This window comes from Phodopus roborovskii, unplaced genomic scaffold (assembly GCF_943737965.1).
Source record: "Phodopus roborovskii unplaced genomic scaffold, PHOROB, whole genome shotgun sequence".
NCBI lineage: Eukaryota > Metazoa > Chordata > Mammalia > Rodentia > Cricetidae > Phodopus > Phodopus roborovskii.
The window spans coordinates 30,940,553-30,961,982 of NW_026126447.1; the positions used below are offsets into that span (position 1 = coordinate 30,940,553).

General features: G+C 36.5%; 1 protein-coding gene across 9 annotated transcripts in view; it reads right to left on the minus strand.

Annotated features, from left to right (window-relative positions):
- Positions 1-21,430, minus strand: part of Dock7 (dedicator of cytokinesis 7) — a 174,513-nt gene that overhangs the window by 61,223 nt on the left and 91,860 nt on the right. For all 9 annotated transcript variants that reach the window (XR_007834746.1, XM_051188215.1, XM_051188213.1 and 6 more), the window contains exons 16-22: positions 20,079-20,149; positions 16,563-16,701; positions 15,592-15,693; positions 10,386-10,472; positions 8,825-9,056; positions 4,597-4,761; positions 2,090-2,259 (exon numbers count right to left, since the gene is read on the minus strand). Coding sequence is in view for 8 of the 9 variants with exons in the window: in XM_051188215.1 (XP_051044172.1) it covers positions 2,090-2,259; positions 4,597-4,761; positions 8,825-9,056; positions 10,386-10,472; positions 15,592-15,693; positions 16,563-16,701; positions 20,079-20,149 (966 nt within the window). In the remaining variant the exon portion in view is untranslated. The remainder of the gene's footprint in view (positions 1-2,089; positions 2,260-4,596; positions 4,762-8,824; positions 9,057-10,385; positions 10,473-15,591; positions 15,694-16,562; positions 16,702-20,078; positions 20,150-21,430) is intronic.

Below are 21,430 nucleotides of genomic sequence, written 5' to 3' on the forward strand. Positions count from 1 at the left end.
TTCGAATGAAAATGGCCCCATAGGCTTAAAGGGAGTTGCACTATTAGGAGGTGTGGCCTTACTGGAGTAGGTGTAAGGCAGCCCCAATTAAATGTTTTCCTATATAAAAAGAGTTGCTGTGGTCACAGTACCTCTTCACAGCAATGAATCTCTGAAACACTGCCATTTTTCAAGATAGAAAGAGGCAGTCAGTTGGTTTTAATGGCAGTTTCAAGTTTGAAGAAGGAAACAAAAACTGATGGTGGTAAGAATATATGATGGCTGGTCCTGACTAGATAGGATGACTAGTTAGGAGGAAGAAAGAATGTTAAGATACTCCTCCTTCTCTCCTCACAGAAAACAAAACAAAGCAAAACACAATTAAGTGATGAGAAGATCAAAGAAAGAGGAAACTAACAGACTTGGGATACTTGAAAGAAAAATAGAGAACGATCAGACAAAATGCATGAAACTAAAATCATGAAGGCTAAGTTATTGGTAAGACTATGACTGAGATAAAACACAGTGTCTCTAAAGGAGTAGAGGGTCACTGAATAACCTGGGGAACAAAAAAAGAACAAATGAAAAACAGGCATACAAAAAAATTCAGATTCCTCACATTTTATGAGATAAAAGAATGCTACTAACATTAGGGGAAAATATGCAAGTAATTATCAGTTGTTCCATCAAAGAGGGAAAAAAAATGTAAAACTAGTTAATACAAAACTTAACGAGATCTGGGTTGGCAGCACACAACTGTTATCAAAACACTTGGGAAGCTGACAAGAGCGGAACAAGAGTTCAAAACCGCCCTGAACTATACAATGAGACTGCCTCAAAGTAAAAAAAAAAAAAAAAACTTAATTACGATAGAGCTGAGCTATTATAAGACAAACTTTCACACTGTGATGACCTTAAAAAAAAAAAAAAGAAAAGAAATTGGTATACACACATATGTGTATACTGATTTATACACACACACATATACATGTATGACAAATTCTGACTATATTCCATTTAATGATTTTTTAAAAAGTGAAACAAATTAATTAATACAGACCTCCTTGTTCTAAACCTTGAAGTTCTATATAATTGTTATATGAGGCTCCAAAGCTACACAAAGAAACCCTGCCTTGAGAAACCTAAATATTAAAAAAAAAAAAAAAAAGAAAGAAAGAAAAAGAAAATCAAGAGATCTTGAACTCAGATTTATCTTTGTGGGGTTTTTATTTATTTGTTGGATTTTATTTTGTCTTGGTTAGTTCTGGTTTTGTTTTTTTTTGTTTTTATTTATTTATTTATTTTTGGCCTTTTTTTTTTTTTTTTTTTTTTTTTTTTTTTTGAGACAGAGTTTCTCTGTCTCACCTCTGGCTCCCCTGGAACTCACTCTGTAGACCAGGCTGGCCTTGAACTCACAGAGATCTTCCTGCCTCTGATTCCCAAATGCTGGAATTAAAGTCATGTGCCACCACCACCTGGCCTATCTTTGTATTTTATGTGTAGAAAAGTTATTTTTTTGTGTGTGTGTAATAATAATGGAGGCTCTGAATAAAGTATAGGTGAGTCTTATATAATTTAGAGGGCCTCTCTCTTGCCTAATTACTAACCATTTTTACATAATCATACTTCTCTAATCCTAGTACACTCGATACAGGATCATATGAAATACAGCTCTAGTACCCACCAAAGCCAATAACTATTCAGGATGCATTTCTGATGGAGGAATTCACACTTGAACTAAATGACAGCGTGCTTCTTGTATACATCAGTTACACAAGTTTCCCCATGCTATAGAATCAATCTAAGAGATTTTCAAATGGGATATCAGAAAAGTTATATATGATGATTTATCCTGAACAAATTTTAGAACTTGGCAGATTATTTTTTAATGCACAATGTACAGACCAGATTATAATAGCAAACATACTTAATAGAAACATGGAAAATATTTATTGACAGAATAGGAATATAAACTTCTTGCTTTATGCCTAACTGAAGTCAAAATGAAAAACAATTCCTTGCTTATTCTGAACTCAACTCTATCTTAAAATTAAGAGTATATTAAATGCTTGGTAACTGTCATAAATGGGTAGTCATGTCTTCAGCTTACCTTACTGCCAATGATTGAGCGCACTTCATCATCTGGTGATGTGGGAGTACCAGATATGTCTGGGTTACTGTTGCTGAGGCTTCGAGAACGATTTAAGTTAAGGCTTGCAGGTCTCACAGCAGACCTAGCCATTGTGGCATAATGCACGGATCCTCCCAAACCCCCAGGACCTAGAGTTGAAAATAAGGAGTACATAGTTAATACAAGAGAAAACCAGAAAAGGATCCCAAGAAATAACCAAACACTTTACAGAACCCCACAAAAATTATGAATTGCTTTAGTTTCCTTCTTTCTTCCTTTCTTCCTTCATTTTTTGATTTTGTTTTTCAAGACAAGGTTTCTCTGTGACTTTAGAGGCTGTCCTGGAACTAGCTCTTGTAGACCCGGCTGGTCTTGAACTCACAGAGATCAGCCTGCCTCTGCCTCCCCAGTGCTGGGATTAAAGGTATGTGCCACCACCACCCAGCTGAATTGCTTTAGTTTCTAAATAAAAATTAACACAGATTTTCATTAAAAAACAAACATTGTAAATAAAAACACTCAAGAACCAATGACAGCTATATGAAGTTCTACTTTGTAACAATTGACATAAACTGTATCAATTATAAGTAAAATCACTATCTTAAATGTTTCTATATTGTATAAACAATAAAAAATAAAATGAATAAGAAACACTTTAGTCAAACATAGTGATGACTGACATCTCTTCCTTTTTGCCTGTACTTCCTGCCCTGCCCCTTGCCACTATAGGAACATCTAGTTTATTACCAATATCACATAAATAAAATCATGGTTTTGCTTCTCTATCTTCATGAGTAATGTTAAAATTAGCAAAATGTCAGGCATCTTTGATTTATACACACACAAAACAAAGAAACCTAAAGACAATTCTAAGAGCCTAGGTTGAAAAACAAAACAAAGAATTCCTTTAAATCAAGCATTTTATCTTCTTTCAAACATGCTCCAGTATTATATTCATCATCTACACCTTTTTGTATATGTTCATACACATGTGTGTATATCCTGTAAGAGTGTGCATGTGTGTGTGCCCATATGCAGGTGGAAGCTAGATATCAACCTCAGCTGTATTCTTCACTTGCCTACCCACTCAGATTTTTGAGATACAGTCTCTCAACCTGGAGCTCATGGATTCAGCAAATTCACTGTTCAGTGAGCTCCAGGGATCCTCTGAAATTTCATTATAGGATTAGAAGTGTGCATCACCTCCTGTGGCTTAACATGAGTTCTGAGCCCAAACTAAGGTCCTTGTGTGTGTATGATGAGAATTTTACATAAAGCCATCTCCCCAGCTCTATCTATGTCATTGAATTAAGAATATTTTTAAATGTCTTATTGAAAATGATACAAATCTGACAACTAATTATTATACATACTTTTTAGTCCAGGAAAAGAAACATTTTATATGTAAAATGTGCAAAATCTTAATACTAAATCAAACAAAAAGGCAGATAGAGAAGCATTCTGGGTATTCCATTATGGATATACCACTATCACTCACACGCTCAGATTCTCAAGTGACACAGCTAAAATTGAGAGAAAATTACAGGTCAAGATAGGAGACAAATGTTGATCTTTTCACAACAACAACAAAAATTCTAGGCTAAAGCTTAAACCAGTAACACTGCCAACAGCTGCAAAGGGGCACGTACCATCATCACTAGGGAAGAGGGATTGCTTATACAACAAACAGGTAAGCAGTTTGAAAAGTTAAATAATTAACTAACAAACTAAATGGAAATCCAAAGTCAAACATCCCTCACAAACACCACTATCACCAACAACATACGAAAGGCCAAGTAACTACCCGAGGCTTTAATATTCAGAAAGCTTATGTTATTTCACCAGTCATGAAGAAATTGGGAAGTTTTCTAGATAATCATGTTTATATTACTAAACCTTATAAGCTTAAAAGCAAATTATTAGTCTACCATGTATTTCTCTAAATGTCCAAAAAAAAAACCACTTTGAATGACAAATAAAATATCCTATTAATTTTAATAAGAAATCATGAAATGCTTTGCTGTGAAAAATCCTTTTATACACTGTGAAGATTTGTCACTGTGATTGGTTTCATAAAAAGCTGACAGGCCAGTAGCTGGGCAGGAACTCAGAAGGAAAAGCCAAACCGAGAATGATGAAAGAAGGACAGAGTCAGAAATATTTATAATTCACATTCAGCCTGAATCAGTTATTTGGGACCTGGTGGTAGGGACAAGAAACTCTACTTAATGATGCTTTCAGGGATGGATAAAGAGATTGTCAAGGTTCATTATCAATAATTAATTTAACCAAGCTCTCCAATTCAACTTATATAATGATGCTTTAAAATGAAACACACCCCTTCAATGGCTAACACTGTGAATGTTCCTTAACAGAGAGTAAATAAATGTATCGAATGTCTGAATCACACCATGGACTACATGACTGCTCAGTCTTGTCATGAATACATCCTGAAAGACAGTTTCATACTAAAAAGAATAAAATACCTGGTGACGGTGAATTAGGGTAAGTATTTGGCAGGCGGAACACATAATAGATATATGATGCAAGAAGGTTGTTTCTGCCATGCTGGTCATGATTTCCTTCTAAGTTTTTGTGAAGTCGATTTATAATTGATGCCATAGCTTCAAAAGATGCTTGCCCTAGATTAACTTTTCAGAAAGAAGAAAATATTTTTGCTTTAATGTTTTTAAATTTTCAGTTCCACAAACAAGAAGGCTCTGTCCCTTTTACAAAAGGCTCTAAATAGAAAGATAAGATACAGTAAATGTATAAAAATAGTATATTATATTGATTTTGATATTCTTGTAATAGCTTGACAAAAATTACTCTTAAAAACAAGAGAAATAGCAACATTTTACGAATTTAATGTGAAAACCTTATGGGTTAGATCAGTTAAAATAAAATACTGTCTAAAGGATAGTCACTATTTTGAAAAGTAACACAAAGCATAGACAAATCCATCTTATACACAAATCCATTTTATATACAAATCTCATTTTAAAGATGACCTGAAAATCTAAAGAGCATACAATAAACATATTACTTTTAAAGAAAGTTAAAATAACAATGAAAATAAATCATTAAAAATAGTAATATGAAAGGAGGACAGTAGGTAAGCAACATGATTGAAATTATTGAATCTGAAAAAGGATTAGACTACAAAAACAGAAAGTCACAAAGCACTTGAAATGACAAATACCAGCACCTACTCCATCATCCATGTCCATACACCTCAAGAACTTTTTAGAATCAAGGAATTCTGACAGCACACTGAAGAACTAGGTAAACCAAGTAGGCATCTGAACAAGAGTGTCAGTTCTGTGATTTATTTAACCAGAACAGAAAATTATGGACAGATAAATGAGGCCAAGTAAGTTTCCTAAAGGTTAAACAATCAATTGATTATAAGATTAAAGAACATGTACGGAACTAAAGGGACAAGAAGACACAGAGAGAATATTGAGATGGTTTAGCAACCTCTGTTTGCTTGTCAGCTCCTTTCTTTTTTCCCTCATAGTAGCTGCTCCAGATCTGCAGAATCCTTTTCACAACCAGGTCCAGGGGCCAGAGAGACGGCTGAGTAGTTAAGAGCACTGAACACTCTTCCAAAGGACCCAGACTTAATTCCCTCCACTCACATGGTGACTCACAACCATCTGGAACTCCAGTTTCAGGGGATCTGATGGCCTCTTCAGGCCTCCGCTGGGTATCATGGAGATACCCATAACTCTACATAATTCATGCAAATACTCATACAGATAAAATGAAAAGGAAATTAAATTATGTTTAAAAAAAATCCATCTTACTCCCCTCTTAGCAGTTCTTACTTTCTATATCACCGAAGACATACATAGAACAGGAAAGGCCTCAAACCTATCTACAAACATTAGAAACTAAAATTCTATCACCTTTCCAAAAAAAGCAATATCCCTTCCCCATGAGCACTCTAACTTTACTTTCCCTTCATCAATTTAGTTCAATGGATATTGTATTTTTATCCCATTTTGCAAATGGTTCATCTCAGTATGTAAACACGCTCAGATTCACTTTTCAGTTTTTATTTTGTGTGTGTGTGTGTGTGTGTGTGTGTGTGTGTGTGTGTGTGTGTGTGTGTGTGTGTGTTTTACCTGCTTGTATGTATATGCATTGCTTACATGGCTGACACCTGCAGAGGCCAGAAGAGGGTGTTGGATCCCTTTGAGCTAGAGTTAAATATGGTTTTAAGCCTCCAAGTGGATGTTGGGAACTGAACCTAAATCTTCTGGAAGAGCCCCCAGTGCTGTGGACTGCTGAGTGATCTCTCAGCATCCTCAAATGCATTCTTATGCTCTCCACTTCCTGTATAGTTCAGGCTATCCTGGAACTCATGAACTCACAGAGATTGCCTGCATCTGCCTCCCAGAGTGCTGGGATTAGAGGTGTGTGCCACTATCACTAAAAATTTTATTTTTACTTTATGTGTATGAGTGTTTTGCCTGTTTGTATATATGTATACCACATGTTTGCCTGATGCCCAAGGAGGCCAGTAGAGGGCATCAAAGGCCTTTAGAATTGGAGTTGCAGAGAGTTCTAGGCACCAGGTAGAGTGGGAATTAATACTAAGCAAACTTCCTACATTTCATCCTTCAATTAGATTAAACTGTTCTTAAAAACTTCATCAATGGACATTTGTTAGGTGTGAGATGTACTCTAGAGCCAGTGGCTTGGATTGAATTTCAGCTGTGGTGTTATAGCCGAGTGACTTGAAGGAAAACTTTTAAATTGTGCACTCCTGTACTCATTTGTGAAGGCTGTTATGGTGGTCTGAGTCAGAAGGACCCCTCTAAGTTCACATATTTGAATGCTTGGCCCACTGTTGATGGAACTGTTTGGAAAGGATTAGCTATGTTGGAGGATATATGCCACTGGGGGTGGACATACACCGTTCCCAGTTGTCTGCCTCTCTGTCTCATGTTTATAGATCATTAGCTCTCAGCTATGTTCGAGCACCGTGCCTCCCTTTGTCTACTGTCATGATCATCACCATGATGGTCATATATACTAATCCTCTGGACCATGAGCCCCAAATTAAATGCTTTAAAAGAAATTTGCCTTGGTCATGGTGGTTTGTCATAACACTAGAAGAGTAACTAATATAGGTCTACCCAAGGCTGCTGAGAAGATTTCATACACAAGTGAAGATAAAACACACAGAGCTATTCTGATCAATGCCTTGTAATTTATTATTATTACTATTATTAGTTATTTCATTTCTATAATCCTGAACAAATAATAACTTTCTTTTCTTAAAAGTCATCTGCACAGTAATCTTATGAACCCCAATTCATCCTCTTTCCCTTGTTCTATTCTCACCTGCCTTATATTAGGACTTTTATCATTTTGGGGAAGAAGCTGATCGTGACTTGAAAATTTCCTCTGCATCTAGAGCTTACCATTTTCAACCCATCTCCACACAGTATCTTTTGTGTATGCATTTATGTATGTGAACACAACTGCATGTGTGCCACAGCACGGGTGTGAAGGGTACATATGTGTCAACAACACATGTGAGGTCAGAAGTCAACCTCAGATGCTGGCCTATCTTCTACCTTATTTTGAGACAGGGCCTATTTGTTGTTTTTCTACTGTGTGTGCCAGGGTAAGTGGCCCATGAGCTTCCAGGGAGTCCTCTTTCTCCATCTCCCACTTCCCCAGAGTAATGTGGGCATTGCAGACAATCACACTACACATTTGGCTTTTATATGGGCTCTTAGAGATTTGGAACTCAGATGTTTTTCACACTTACTGTACTTCTAAGATACCTTCTAAGATATCTCTCCTGCTCCTACATAATATGCCTTTAAAGGTAAAATTTGATCACATTCCTTTCATAATTATATCCAGATCTCTCAAAGTCTAATGTTTCCTATAGAATGATATTCTGGTTTTAGAAAGTGTGATAGAAAATTATACTATTATCTCATGTCTCCCACATCACCTCTATTTTATAGCTCATCCTTTACAAGTCTTCCCATAATTCCCCAAGTTCTTTGTGTCTGGGTTACATGAATGTGGTTTCTTCTCCTTAATGGGACATAAGAAGCACTCCTGCTCATCTTTGAGTACCAGACTCAAGAATTCCCTCCACTTATAATTATCCCTAAAGAACATAACATATCATGGATTGTGAACAGAGACTTCCTTAGTGCCATCAGTTAACAATACATGAATACCAGAAGAGCACATATCTTTCAGACTCAATTTCTTCCCCCAGATTTTTATTTGGAAAAGGGTGGAAATGAGTACTATTTTCAAAGTACAAAAGAGAATAAATATAGCGATTCTGAGAAAACAAAGAGAAGAGCTCTAGGAAACAGGATAATAGATAGATGAAAATGCAGAACAGATATACAGGATCATCATTGGCCACTTTTCTTACCTACTCTATGAGAACTTAGTAGCAAGTTACCAAGCTTTGGACAGTATCTAATGAGTACCAGATTCATCATAAATGCTTAATAAATCTTTGGTGACTGAACATCAGCTTGTTTCAGTAGTTTGATTAAAGGTCTATAAAAAATATGTTATCATTTTCTGGCACATAAAAGTCAGCAGCACCTTCCCAACTCCTCCTACCTCAAACACAGAAAACAGAAATGATAGTTCTTTTTAAGATCTAAGTTAAAAATGCAAACATATAAATTTTGTGTCATTCCAAGTAATCTTATTTACCTATTTGGCCAGCAATCACAGGAGGTCTAACAACTAAAAGAATTAATTTATCAAGCAGAAGATGAAGAAACCGGACTACTGGTTCCAGCTGTGACGAATTCAAGGCTGAAATGCTGCTCTTCAGTTCATTTTCTAGGTTGTTTTCCATGATCCGCATATCCCCAATTCGGACTGGGAACATGTGTTCATCCAGAGCATTGACAAGAGCAAAGAACTTGTCAAGATAAGGATCCTAAAATGAAGAACAAATACAGAACTAAACAATTCTAACCATGTTAATTACCAAACCCACAAGAACTGCAGAATATCAAATATTAACTGATAATGCAAAAAGGCACATACGAGTATATACAAACACTGTTTCTAATTTAATATATCCCTTCTTACTCACCATTGTATAATACCCATCTTAAATACCATCATTTACTCAAGGAATCTTTGAAAGGGATAAGAATCTCATTTTTACCTTGAGTTTCCCTAATTTTTTGGAGCTTGATTCTTTTGTCAGTTGGTTTAGTAACCTGCATCCATCTTTTACTAACTTACTGACTCTTAGCTCTTAGTCTACCTTCTTTGTTATACCATGCAATACAGGAGCAAGATTCTTCCATGGATCTACTCCCTTGTCAGGTGCAGTCTGTAGGGTGATGACTTGATAGACTAATGCTTACTTCCCTAGTGGTGGCTAGCCTTTATGGGTGTGCATCACAGCAGTGGTGGCTCCCATGCTCCTATGGCAGGTGCTATCCACCAAGTTCCTTTGGCACCACAGAATGCTAAGCTCCTGGTTCCTCCAACAACAGTGTTCTCTTCCCAGAGTCTATCTGCCAGTCATTAGGAGCTTTCTTTGTTCTTGATTCTCTCTGTCTGCTACTTGCTATCATACAATTCTTTTTTTTTTTTTTTAATTTTATTTACTTATTTTTATTGCATGTACAGTGTTCTGTCTGCATATTTGCCTACACACCAGAAGAGGGCACCAGACCTCATGACAGACGGTTGTGAGCTACCATGTGGTTGCTGGGAATTGAACTCAGGACCTCTGGAAGAGCAGCCATCTTAACCTCTGAGCCATCTCTCCAGCCCCATAGAATTCTTTTAACAACCATTTAATAGCAAATCATCTTTAATATTTTGAACAAGTCTGTATTTTCAATGTTCTCCATTCAAACTGCTGTTGAATTTACCTCCTAGCTGAATCTTTGTGTTGTTAATGTTCCTCTTCACTGCTAAGCGTCAAAAACCTGGAACAAATGATCTCTATAACCTTTCCACCTGAGATACCTGACTCCGCCAGAATTAAAATGAGCTGGAAACAGTTTTTCTACTCTACTTTGCCATGTTCTGGAAATGAAGAGAAAGAAAAAGACCCTTAATTGTTCAAACTATGTCAATGACATTTAAAGGGCAAAATATTTAGTGGTAGTTAATGAAAAAAAACATCTAAATCTACGTTTTTAACTAACATATTCCTAACCCTGAATAAACAATAGAACTGGCATAAATAATAGGTTCAATTCATTTAAGTGGAATTTGATTATAAAGAAATACTAAGACTCACTTGTGTATGAATAGATGAAACAGCAACAACTTCAACATTAAATACCCCTTTGTGGTTATCTACCCACTTCATACCGGGTAGAGGAACCTGTAAAAAACCAAGCAGAACAATCAATCACACCTCTGCTAATGGACTGTGAACTCATCAAACAGAAGTCTAAACCTAAAAAAAACTAATTTTGATTTGTTTTTTGATTTATTCTTTGAGAATCCCATACATACAATGTATTTTGATTACATCCACCCTCTTCTTCCTCCTTCCACCTTCCCTTAAGAGCCTTCAATACCAGTATACACACTGAATTCCTTTTGCTATACACAGCTAAAACCCTGAGTATAATTAACAAATTGAAGACTTTGAAAACTGGAAAGAAGAACAGATATACTGGCAAACTTTGCTTGCAAGTACCCAAAAAGCCTTTATTTGTGCCTTATATATCCAGGACTGGGTATGAGAAAGGACAGCTCAAAGCTCCAAAGTGGGAACTCTATCAAAGAAAACCATATCCAGCCATCAGAAATCCATCATCCTTGCGACAGAAGAAAAAAACAGAAAGACTTGAAGTCTTGCCAAAACAAGCACAATATATGCAGGATAACTTCCCCCCACCGCAATTTGCCTTTTTTACATGTAGAAAAGAAAACCTAGTACAGTCAGTTTTCCATTTCAAATTCCCACACAAAGTCAGAGATTCAATTCTTCTACTAAGGCAAATAATAAAGGTTTGGAGCCCAGCTTTATCTTTCAAAAATATTTGTTTTCCCCTTAAAAATTATGCAAGTAAAATGGGTAACACATTTATAAACCCAACAATTCTACAGTCTGAGAATGGGCACTGTTAACAAATGTCATACACATTTTTATTACAATCTTTTAAAACTGTTAACTTAATGTACTTTGAAAGCAAACCAACATGGAATGGGGGAAAGACAATTTAAGTTATTGATGTTCTAGCACTTGGACCAGTAGATTTAATAGGCAATTATATTATTAAATAAAATAGTAAATCAGAAACCATCATTGTCCATCTGTAAGGCAACCACTATTAAATTTAAAATATCAAATATTAATCCCAGCATTCGGGAGGCAGAGGCAGGCAGATTTCTGTGAATTTGAGGCCAGCCTGGTCTACAAAGTGAGTTCTAGAACAGCTAAGGCTATTACACAGAGAAACTCTGTCTGTCTTGAACAAAAACAAAAACAAAAACAAAAAAAAAGAAAGAAAAAGAAAAAGAAAAAAATCAAATATTCAGATGGTCTCACAATTTTGCAAATATGTCTCTAAGATAAACATCTAGAAGTATAATTCATGATGTTAAACACAAGTATATTTCATTTGATATTGTTTGGGCATAAACAAACAAAACTGTTTTAAGGTCTGGGTAATTATGATGAATGGTCTATACCAAATTTTATACTTCTACAAAGAGGGGACAAATTCTGGCTCTAGTTGACACACTTTTCTCTGCTATGAATTTGCTTCATAGAGCCCAACAAACATGGCTTCTGAGGCTTGTACCCAGGATGTCATCACTCTGCTGAGACACATTACTGGCTAAGGTCTTTCCTTCATTTTAAGGTTCTAACAGTAGTCAACAAATGAGACCAATTTGGGACATTCTGTATGTTAGATATCTATGGAACTCTCTAATAAAAGTATCCCTAGACGTGTTGCTTTACAAGAAAAGTAAATCACAAAAAAAGATAAGCAGGAATGTGAAGTAGAGTGTAGAGTGTACCAGCTCACTGTAAGTGTCAAGAGCCTGCTGTGGTTTGGGTAGGAAGAATGCCTCAAAGGCTTGGATGCCAACTGATTGGCAGCTGGAGAGTGACTGGAGCAGAGGTTTCTGTCCTCTTGAGTAGACTGATCCCCTGACAGATTCATGATAAGACAGCATCACTGTGAAGTGATGGAACCTAGGAGGTATGCCACTATGGACACACTCCAGATATCCCGTGTCCCAGCATTCTCCCTAACTCTTCTGCTTCTGTCCTACACGAGGAACTCTGCTCTCTCACCCTCAGAATGCCTTGATGTTCTGCCTTGTCATGACTTCAGAGCAAAACAGCCATGCAAACTGTAAACCACAGCAATATTTACTTCCTTTATATTCTTTCTTTTAGGTATTTGCCACAGCGACATAAAATTAGTTTCTTAGTACTTAAGCATGGTTATATGTAAAGAAAGATCTAATAAAACAGTAAAGTTTAAATTTATCAAATGAACAGGGCTTTTCTCAATGGTAATATATTTGTTTAGGATGTAAAAAGCCCTGGGTACCACACTCAGCATAGGAAGGAAGGAAGGAAGGAAGGAAGGAAGGAAGGAAGGAAGAAAGGAAGGAAGGAAGGGGATCTGGTACCACACTCAGCACAAAAAGGAAGAGATGGAGGGACATGACAGATGGGCAGAATCACAGATTTAGGATCCAGTGCATTGCAGAGTATGTCTGTACTAGCAAGACTAAGTAAGGCAGGAGGATCACAAGATGATGGAGGACAGCGTGAGCTACATAGCAGGATCATGTCCATCCATCCCCAAAACAAAAATACGGAGGTTTCTGACTCTTAAAAAACTCAAAGAGCATTCAGCCTTAGCCAGGAAACAAAGTTCAAGCCTAACTAAGAAAGAAAATACAAAACTGAGATAAGCAAAGATTAAGGATTTTTAAATACTTATTTCAGTTACTTTAAGCACTAAAACAAGTGATTTTTAAATGTTTTTCAAAATTAGTATTCAGAGCATTAGGTGTCATTACATTTTCAAAAAGAATTTGTTTCCGTTGTTATCTCCCTCCCCCCCCCTTGCAGTCTTCCCCAGGCAGCTCCCTTTCCAAATCAGTATGTCCTTCTGTCCACTCCCACACACTCCCCACTCTCCTCCAGCTCTCCTCAGGAATTCATTTCACCCTCTCGGTCTTTCTGAGTTTTAAGCTTTAACTGAAACTTACTCCCACTGAAAAGCACATACACACATATACTCTAAGCTATCTGCACGTGAGAGAGATGAGAGAGAACACCTGAGCTTATCTTTCTGAGTTCAGCTCATCTTGAGAAATATACTTTATGGATTCTATAAACTAAGGATATTCCAGGATGGTCTCAATCTCCAGATCCTACTGCCTCTTCGTCCTTCAGCAAATCCTACTGGCCTACTCTACCAAAACTGGCAGAGCTGCCTAATGGTCAAAGATGAGGGTGACCCAGCCATGATGTTATAAGCAAAGGAGAGCTGTCCCCATTACTCACTAGACACGTGGTAGCATGGGCAGAAGAGAAATGCCTCCTCCACCCCCTGCCCTACAATGACCTGGGACAGGTGGAGGGGATATCCTTACCCATCACCAGCTGCAGCACTTGGAAGAGTGGCCCCTGTACCTCACCTGGATAATGCAATAGAGCTGGCCCTAAGGAATGAGAGCAGGAGAACCAGCCTCACCCCTTGCTTACTGTTATAAGTGTATTAGCCCAGGGAATGCCGGAGAGCTCACCCTGGTGATGAGGACAGGGAGAACTGGCTGGGTGATCAATACTATAGCTGCCCAGGCCTAGAACCAGGGTATGTTGGCCTGCCACAATATACACATCATCTATGATCTGCTGGAGCACATGAAGAGACCTGAGCTGTAGAAGCAAAACTGCAGGATTTCCACAACAAGAGTCCTAGTGAGGACCTAGCATCACAGTGTCGTAGAAACCAGAGGCCTCAAACCAGATCAATGACTCTTTGCAATGAACACTTGCAAGTAAAGATAATGTTCATCAAATGAATACAATAAGCTAAGTACTATTGCAAATACTTACAGACATCTTACCCTCACAAAAGTTATGTTCTACAGACAATAAACAGATAAACATTAACTGTCATTGACAAAAAGTACAAGGAGCAAAAAGACAAAGTAAGATTGTCAAGTGATAGAGGCTTCTTAGGCAGAACAATCACAGATTACTTATCTGAAGAGATATTTGAGTAATGTTTGATGGAAATGAAAAGCAGGTCTTGGAACACAGCACTGCCAATACAGGGGGGCTGGAGATGCACTTATTTTACCTCAAGAAGAACATAAGTTCTGTGCAAAGGTGAGGGCAGAGAAAGTGACAGAAAACAGTAAGAGATGGTGGGTTGTTTATATAAAAGTTTATTTGAAAATACTTCTTGAGTTATTGTCTGCAAACAAAGGCCATGAGAAGAATACATGACATATCTCAGATTAATGTTTACAACTGGCCACTCAAAAGCTGAGGGATTTACTAATCATCATGGAATGAACATTCATTTCAAGGCACACTGTGGCTTGTGAACAGAAACTACTGACTCTTCATTAAGATTCTTCTGAGTGAGACAAGAAGCAGAGATGGGTAAAGTGGGACTGTCTGCCTTTACACAAACCACAGGTCACATTGAGAGCTGTTGGTCGTTGGTGCAGGAGGCATGGGAAGTAGGCTCTGACAGTTCATTTTCTTCAAGATTACTCAACATAGGAAGAGTCCTATGAAAAACAAGCTGTAGCAGACTGCCACAGTGTAGCCTGGAAATCCTGGACACAGAAGCAATAGTTAAGCCAACAAAATGGCATAGTGGGGTGAAGGCTCCTGTTCCCAACCTTATAACCTGAGTATGAGCCTTGAATTTCACATGGTAGAAAGCAAGTTGTCCTGTGACCTACATGTGTGTGTGGTGGAATGCACATGCATGAGCTCATACAATAAATGATGTTAATTTTTTTTCAATTATCAAGGGTGGGAATACAGCTCTCAGCTTATGAAATGTTTATCAAGTGTGAGAACCCGCGTTCTCTATCCTTCTACCCACATAGGCACCCAGGCACTAGAACATAAGAACAAGGGGAAGATGGGTAGCAGGAGGATATCGGGGGTTTGCTGGCTAGTCAAATCAGATAAACGGGGGAGCTCCAGGTTCAATGAAAGGCTCTGCTCAAAAAAAAAAAGGTAGATACCAATGTTTACCTCTGGCCTCTCCACATACAAATATATGTACATACAGATATACTACACATATATTCAATATGTAGCCCAGGCTAGCTTCAAACCTGTGTCAATCTACAAAGTTTTTAAAGAAAAATTGTAATTATCAACAAAAAGAAATTCACATAGAAGAAACAGCAAAGCTTTATTTGGTAAACATCCTTATGATCAAAATAATTTTCTATCCAATCTGGAGAACTAAATGAATAGATGCACTGACCTCAGGTGAAAGCACTGAATAGGCCTGGGGTGGTTTTTCCAATGAGACTGGTAGGCAGAACTGCCCAGTCTTCAACCGACCATTCTGCAGCATGGGTATCCACTTTAAAAGAAAAGAAACACAGTCTGTTAAATAAACCACTATGTGGGCAATCCGCTTTAAGAGTGTGACACAACCCAAATTTCTCACATATTAACATGCATTAGGAGTTTCAATTACCTAAGTAATAATGGGCCTTGAGCATTCCATTTGCCTGGTGATAATTAATTAGTGAAAATTTCTAAACTATGACTATTTTATGATACAATATTTAGTATGGGGCCTTATTATCTAAGGAAAAGTCAATTCTAGAAAAGGCTACAAAATGAATCAATTTAAAAACAGTAGTTTCAAGGAAATTAGAGAAAATCATGAGTGCTGAGGGAAAAAGTATGAATATAATTTATTTCCTTTCAGTTACCATAATTCCTGTCACAATCATGAGACACAAAAATACTAAATCAAAAACTACTGAACCAAAGATGAATTCCATCTTTTGAATTGAAGAATAAATTTCACAATAAATTGTGTGATGACACCTCATGTTGGCCTTCACTGGGCTTTAATCTGGGAAATTTGACCATAATGATTTTTTTAATAGCCAAAGGCTGTAATTTCTTGTATATGGCTTTGTTTCACATTCAAATCATTCTATTACAACTATTGTGCTTATACTGCATTGTTAGGAAAGCATTCGCTAATGAGTGCCAACATGTAAGCATTTATGAAGTTGTTAACTAGCTAAGGACATTGGTGAGCATTTGTGATGGGGATCCTTCCTGTCAAGTGTGAATTCTGACATGACAGAGAATGAAACGTGCAGCACTCAAACAACAGAAAACATCTACCGAATACTAAATTTCATAAATGTTTCATTATACTTAAAATCCCTTAATCAAAACATTTAACAAAAAAAAAAAAAAAAAACTTACTGTATATCCAACTGGGGTCTCAAGAGGAGTGTTTTGTTTTTGTTGACAACTAACATGGTAAAAAGTAAAGAGCAAGTGGTGATGGTCAGTTAAAGTGGCAGGGAGTTTAACCTTGACTTCTTCATGAAAATCAGGAGACCTTCATACAAAGAAATTAAAAAAAAACACAAAAAAATCAATAGTCAGTAATTTGTTCTAAATGAGTAATTATTGCATGTGCTTATCTGAATGATTTTAAGATTAACTTTTAGGTCCATGCATTATTTTTCTTCTACTCCAGGATATTTTTTTCACTATTCTCAATTTCTAAATAATTAACTTCTACTTCCAGATGAGGGAACTAATACTGCTTCTGAAATTGTTCATCGCCTTTTTTTTTTTTTAATGAATTGAGGCACACTACTATTAAAAAATTCATTAATAATTAATAATACCTAGTATCTAAGATACTAGTGTACTAGATGTAGTATTTAGTATCTAGAGCCTAGATACTGAGCTCTTCATCACACTGGATGCTGTACTATATTTATGAACCAAATCTGGCACACATTGCACAGAAAAGTCAAAGGAGTATTGCAGGTACATACTTTTAAGCCATACTATTGGAAAACACTTTTCTTTTGTAGGCGTATAATCACCCTTTGGAAGGGTTATCTCTAAAGATACCTTCACAATGAAGTAAGGCTCTCTGTGGAATGTTTTCTCTCAATTGTTCCATTGTTAAAAGGAATAAATAATGTTAGCAAACAGAGTACTGCTGACACAAGAAGACAAAGAAAGTCACAATCAGAGAAAGCCCACAAACTGTACTTGTCCAAGAGCATAAAAGTGCTCCTAACCATTACACTAATACAAAGAACGCCATGCTTGTTAGGTTGTTTCATCTCACCAGGAGAAGTGTGGTTCTCAAGGGGCACTTTAATAAAATCATGGGTGGTTTTTCATGATACATCAATAAAAAGAAAGAATAGAACTCAATGGAGGCATCTTAATTCTCCATTATCAGCATCTTTCTGAATTACATTCAATGGAAATACAGCAAGTCATATGGTTCCAACCACTTAACGTGAAGGCTGTTAAGTTTCTGTCTCATGTCAACCAGTCAATATTCTTCCTGTTCAAATAAGCCTCAGAACTCCATTAACAGCTATGGATTTGATCACAGAAATATTATATGGAACTAGGTCATAAATAATGATAACAAAAAAAGCTAACACTGGCTGAGAATCTGATGACTGGCAACATTTCAAAAGGTGTGTATCTTATTACTAAGCTCACCAATCATTATAAGCAATGTCAGATGGTATTGTACTTTAATTCCACTAATGCTTAAAACAATAATAATAATGAACCAGCCAAACTAAGAAACTTTTAGAAATTATTTTTTATAGAAATATAGTCCCTGGTATGCAGTGCTTGGGTTAATTTCTTCCTGAAATCACATTAAAAGTGTCTGTGAGAATTACTGATGGTTTCTCATATTTAGGCTAAATGTTTTTCATTTTATTTTTTGTGATTGTTTTAAAGGTAAACAAGACAACAATTACTCCTAAAGCTTTATAACTTAATGAATTGGGACACAGATGTCAAAAGATATACTGTAAAATAAGGATCAACAAATGTTCACAGCCCAAGCCCAGTCCACTACCTAGTTTTACACAGCCTGAAAATTATGAATGGGTTTCATGTTTTTAAATCGTTTTTTAAAAATCAAAACATAGTACTGTATTTCTTGATATGAAATTCAAATTTCAGTGTTCATAATAAAGTTTTATTAGAACACAGACACACCACATTACTATAACATTATTTACTGACTGTGGTGCTTTTATCCTATAGCGGCAGAGTTCACTGGCTGCAAGAGACGGTATGTGGCAACAGGCTTAGAACATATATTACCTAGTCCTTTGTAGAAATGTTTGCCAACTCTTGATGTAGAATACATAAGGTTAACACTTCAAAAACAAAGTTAAACAAATTATTTCAAGTTTGGGATCAGAATAAGATATTGGATAGAGGCCTAAAAGAGTGTGTAGAGTTTAGTAAATACTGGTCCAAGAAAGGCCTAGAAACAAACAGCACAAAAGGGAAAAAGAATAGTATTAAGACATAAAAATTTGATTAGATAACAGAGAAGAAAAATGTCAAAGAAGTCAAATTCTGAACCAGAAAAAAAATGGTGGTATCATTGTTAAAAATAAAAAGAGAGTCATGGAGACAAACATGGAAACCAAGAGAAGACACACAAACCAATGTGTCTTGTCAGTCAATGAAAAGATGCTTGATACAAAAGGTCAGGACTAGAAATGCTTTGGGAGAGTTCTGTAAATAAAGTAGAAGTGTTTACACTAAATGTGGCAGAGAGAGGCAGAGAGGATTACTTACTTAGGAAGTGTAAGACTTATGAACAAAGCTTTAGTATTTTGTGTGAAGTGCTTACACAAAAAAAAAAAAAAAAAAAAAAAAAAAAAAAATCACCACAGATAGAAAATCTCAAAAAGCAGAGAGAAATGGAGATGTGTACCAGATAAAGGTGAGAAGGAAGGCAGGAGAACATGAGCATCCCTCTGAAAGTAATGGATGGAGCCATGAACAAGGGCAAGAGGCAGGAGCTGACCCATATTCTGAAGAAGCAGAACAAGACTAGGAGCAGGACCCATTCACTGTGAATGGGTCACAGTGAGCAGGACAGAGGCGACTGGTACTACTGGAAGAGAAGGGAAGGTAGACAAGTATGGAGACAATCTGAGGCAGTAAATAGAGAAACTATGTTGGACATAATTTGTCAAACATGTCAAAAAGATGTCTCAAGTTTGACAGCCATACTCAGTAAGCTAGAAATGCAGAAGAAAGAAAAGCTACAGGAAACCCCACAGCTACTGGTTCATGAAAGAAAAGGTTCAAAATTAAACCAGACCAAAATGATCACAAGAGGACTGTAAAAGATGGGCGAACAGAAGATAAACAAATGATTGTAGTCCCAACATGTGATATAACAACACAGTTCTCAACAGCCAACCCAACAGGACAATTCTGTGACTTTTTCCTTAACTACATTCAATAACCACCCCTACACCATACACACAGAAAGAAAAATACAGGTCTCCAAGTTTAGCAATTTCCCATAGAAGTAAAACTGGAGGGCCACTAGTCAAAGGATGGTGGGATGTTAAACAAATCACAACTTCAATGGGCTTGAGCACAGTAGAGGTCAACAAAATGAGAAGGTGCCTGGGGAAAATAATAGGCAAAGATCAAAGGATGAGAGGCCAAAATGTTAATCAAAACTATACAGGAAGAAATAGAATTTTTAAAAAAGATATTTTTTTGTACAAAGCCTTACAGTTGAGACGTCTACAAAGAACTGTGCATCTACAGACTGAAATTTTTCATTTTGATGTCGGTTGTGAATCTGGCACATTCAGTGCAGCAAAGCATTTGGTAAACATACTAATGTGAATGCTAACAATGCCACTAAGAAGTGAGTAACTTGAAAGAAATATTTTAATTCAGTACCTGTTATGATATACTACGGCTGTATAGGCTTCCTTTGAAAATTCTGAACAGCTAGATTTACCAAAGATTACCTGTAACAAATAACAGCACGTTGAAACTTGGTTGTAATAAATGCTGGATGTTTCATATCTATGTAAGAATTTGTATGCTTTAATAACTACTTGAGAAAATGGGCAAAATCAGCCCAGTGAAGAACAATGTGCCTACTTAACGATCTTTAAAAGCTTAACTGCTCAACTATAGATTTCGTTTCAGTGATAGACCCATCTGACATTCAACCATTCAGAAAGCTTCTATAATTATATTTCTATCCACTGAGTAATAAGATACATTTTTGTCCTCTTTCCCTCCCCCACTTTTGTGAGACAGGGCTTTGTAACCAAAGGTGGCCTTGAATTTCACATGTAGCTGAGGACAGCTCTAACTCTGATGTGGGATTATAGGCATGTGCCACCACACCTAGTTTTATGCACTCAGGGCTTCATGCATACTAGACAAGACTTCTAACAAGTGAACTACATCGTCAGCCCTCTTTCCTTTTTCTTAAAGAAATTAAATATTCTGGGTATTAACATATCATTCTGAACTTATAATAAGAAAAGTTACCCTAGCATGGTGGCATAAATATACTTTACAAAGTGGTGGCTTTAGTAAAACATGAGAGTAATTCTCAAGGTCAAATACCAGTTGTTTATAAATGATACAGAATATTTTTAGGTCATGCTATTCATCTTTTATTTCTTATATACCCTGCAAGGTACTTAATAATGGAGGTACTCCATTTTAGACTTGTGTTATTTTTAAAATTCACCACATTAAAAAAAATGTAGTGTGCTTACATAGAAACCTTAGTGGTAAAACAATTGAGCCAAGAACACTGGTTAGTTAGAAACTTAGGTCAACGTCATTGCTATGGCTACTGTAACAGTACACTTAAGAAATACCACAGATTAAACACTTTAAATCTTGTGGCTATCTTTACATATGCATGTCAGGGTACTTCTATCATCAAACTGCGAAACCAATCAGTTTATTCCTTTTGTAAAGGTGGCAATTGGCATTTGTTTTGTTTTGTTTTTTTCCTAACATTTTAAGTTGGTGCTTCTATTTTAAAGGTATTGCAAATACAGTAATATTTCTCCCTTTGATAAGCTTTAATTAGTCAATTTTGCAATGCCTTAGTATGTTTCTTTTTATTTTGCTCTTACTTTAACGAGAGATGGGGCCCCACTATGCAGCCCAAGTTGAACTTGAATTTGATAGGTAGTCCAGACTGGCTTTAAACTCTTGATCTTCTTGTATCAGATTCCCAAGCACTGGGATTAAAGGCATGAACCATCAAACCCAGTTAT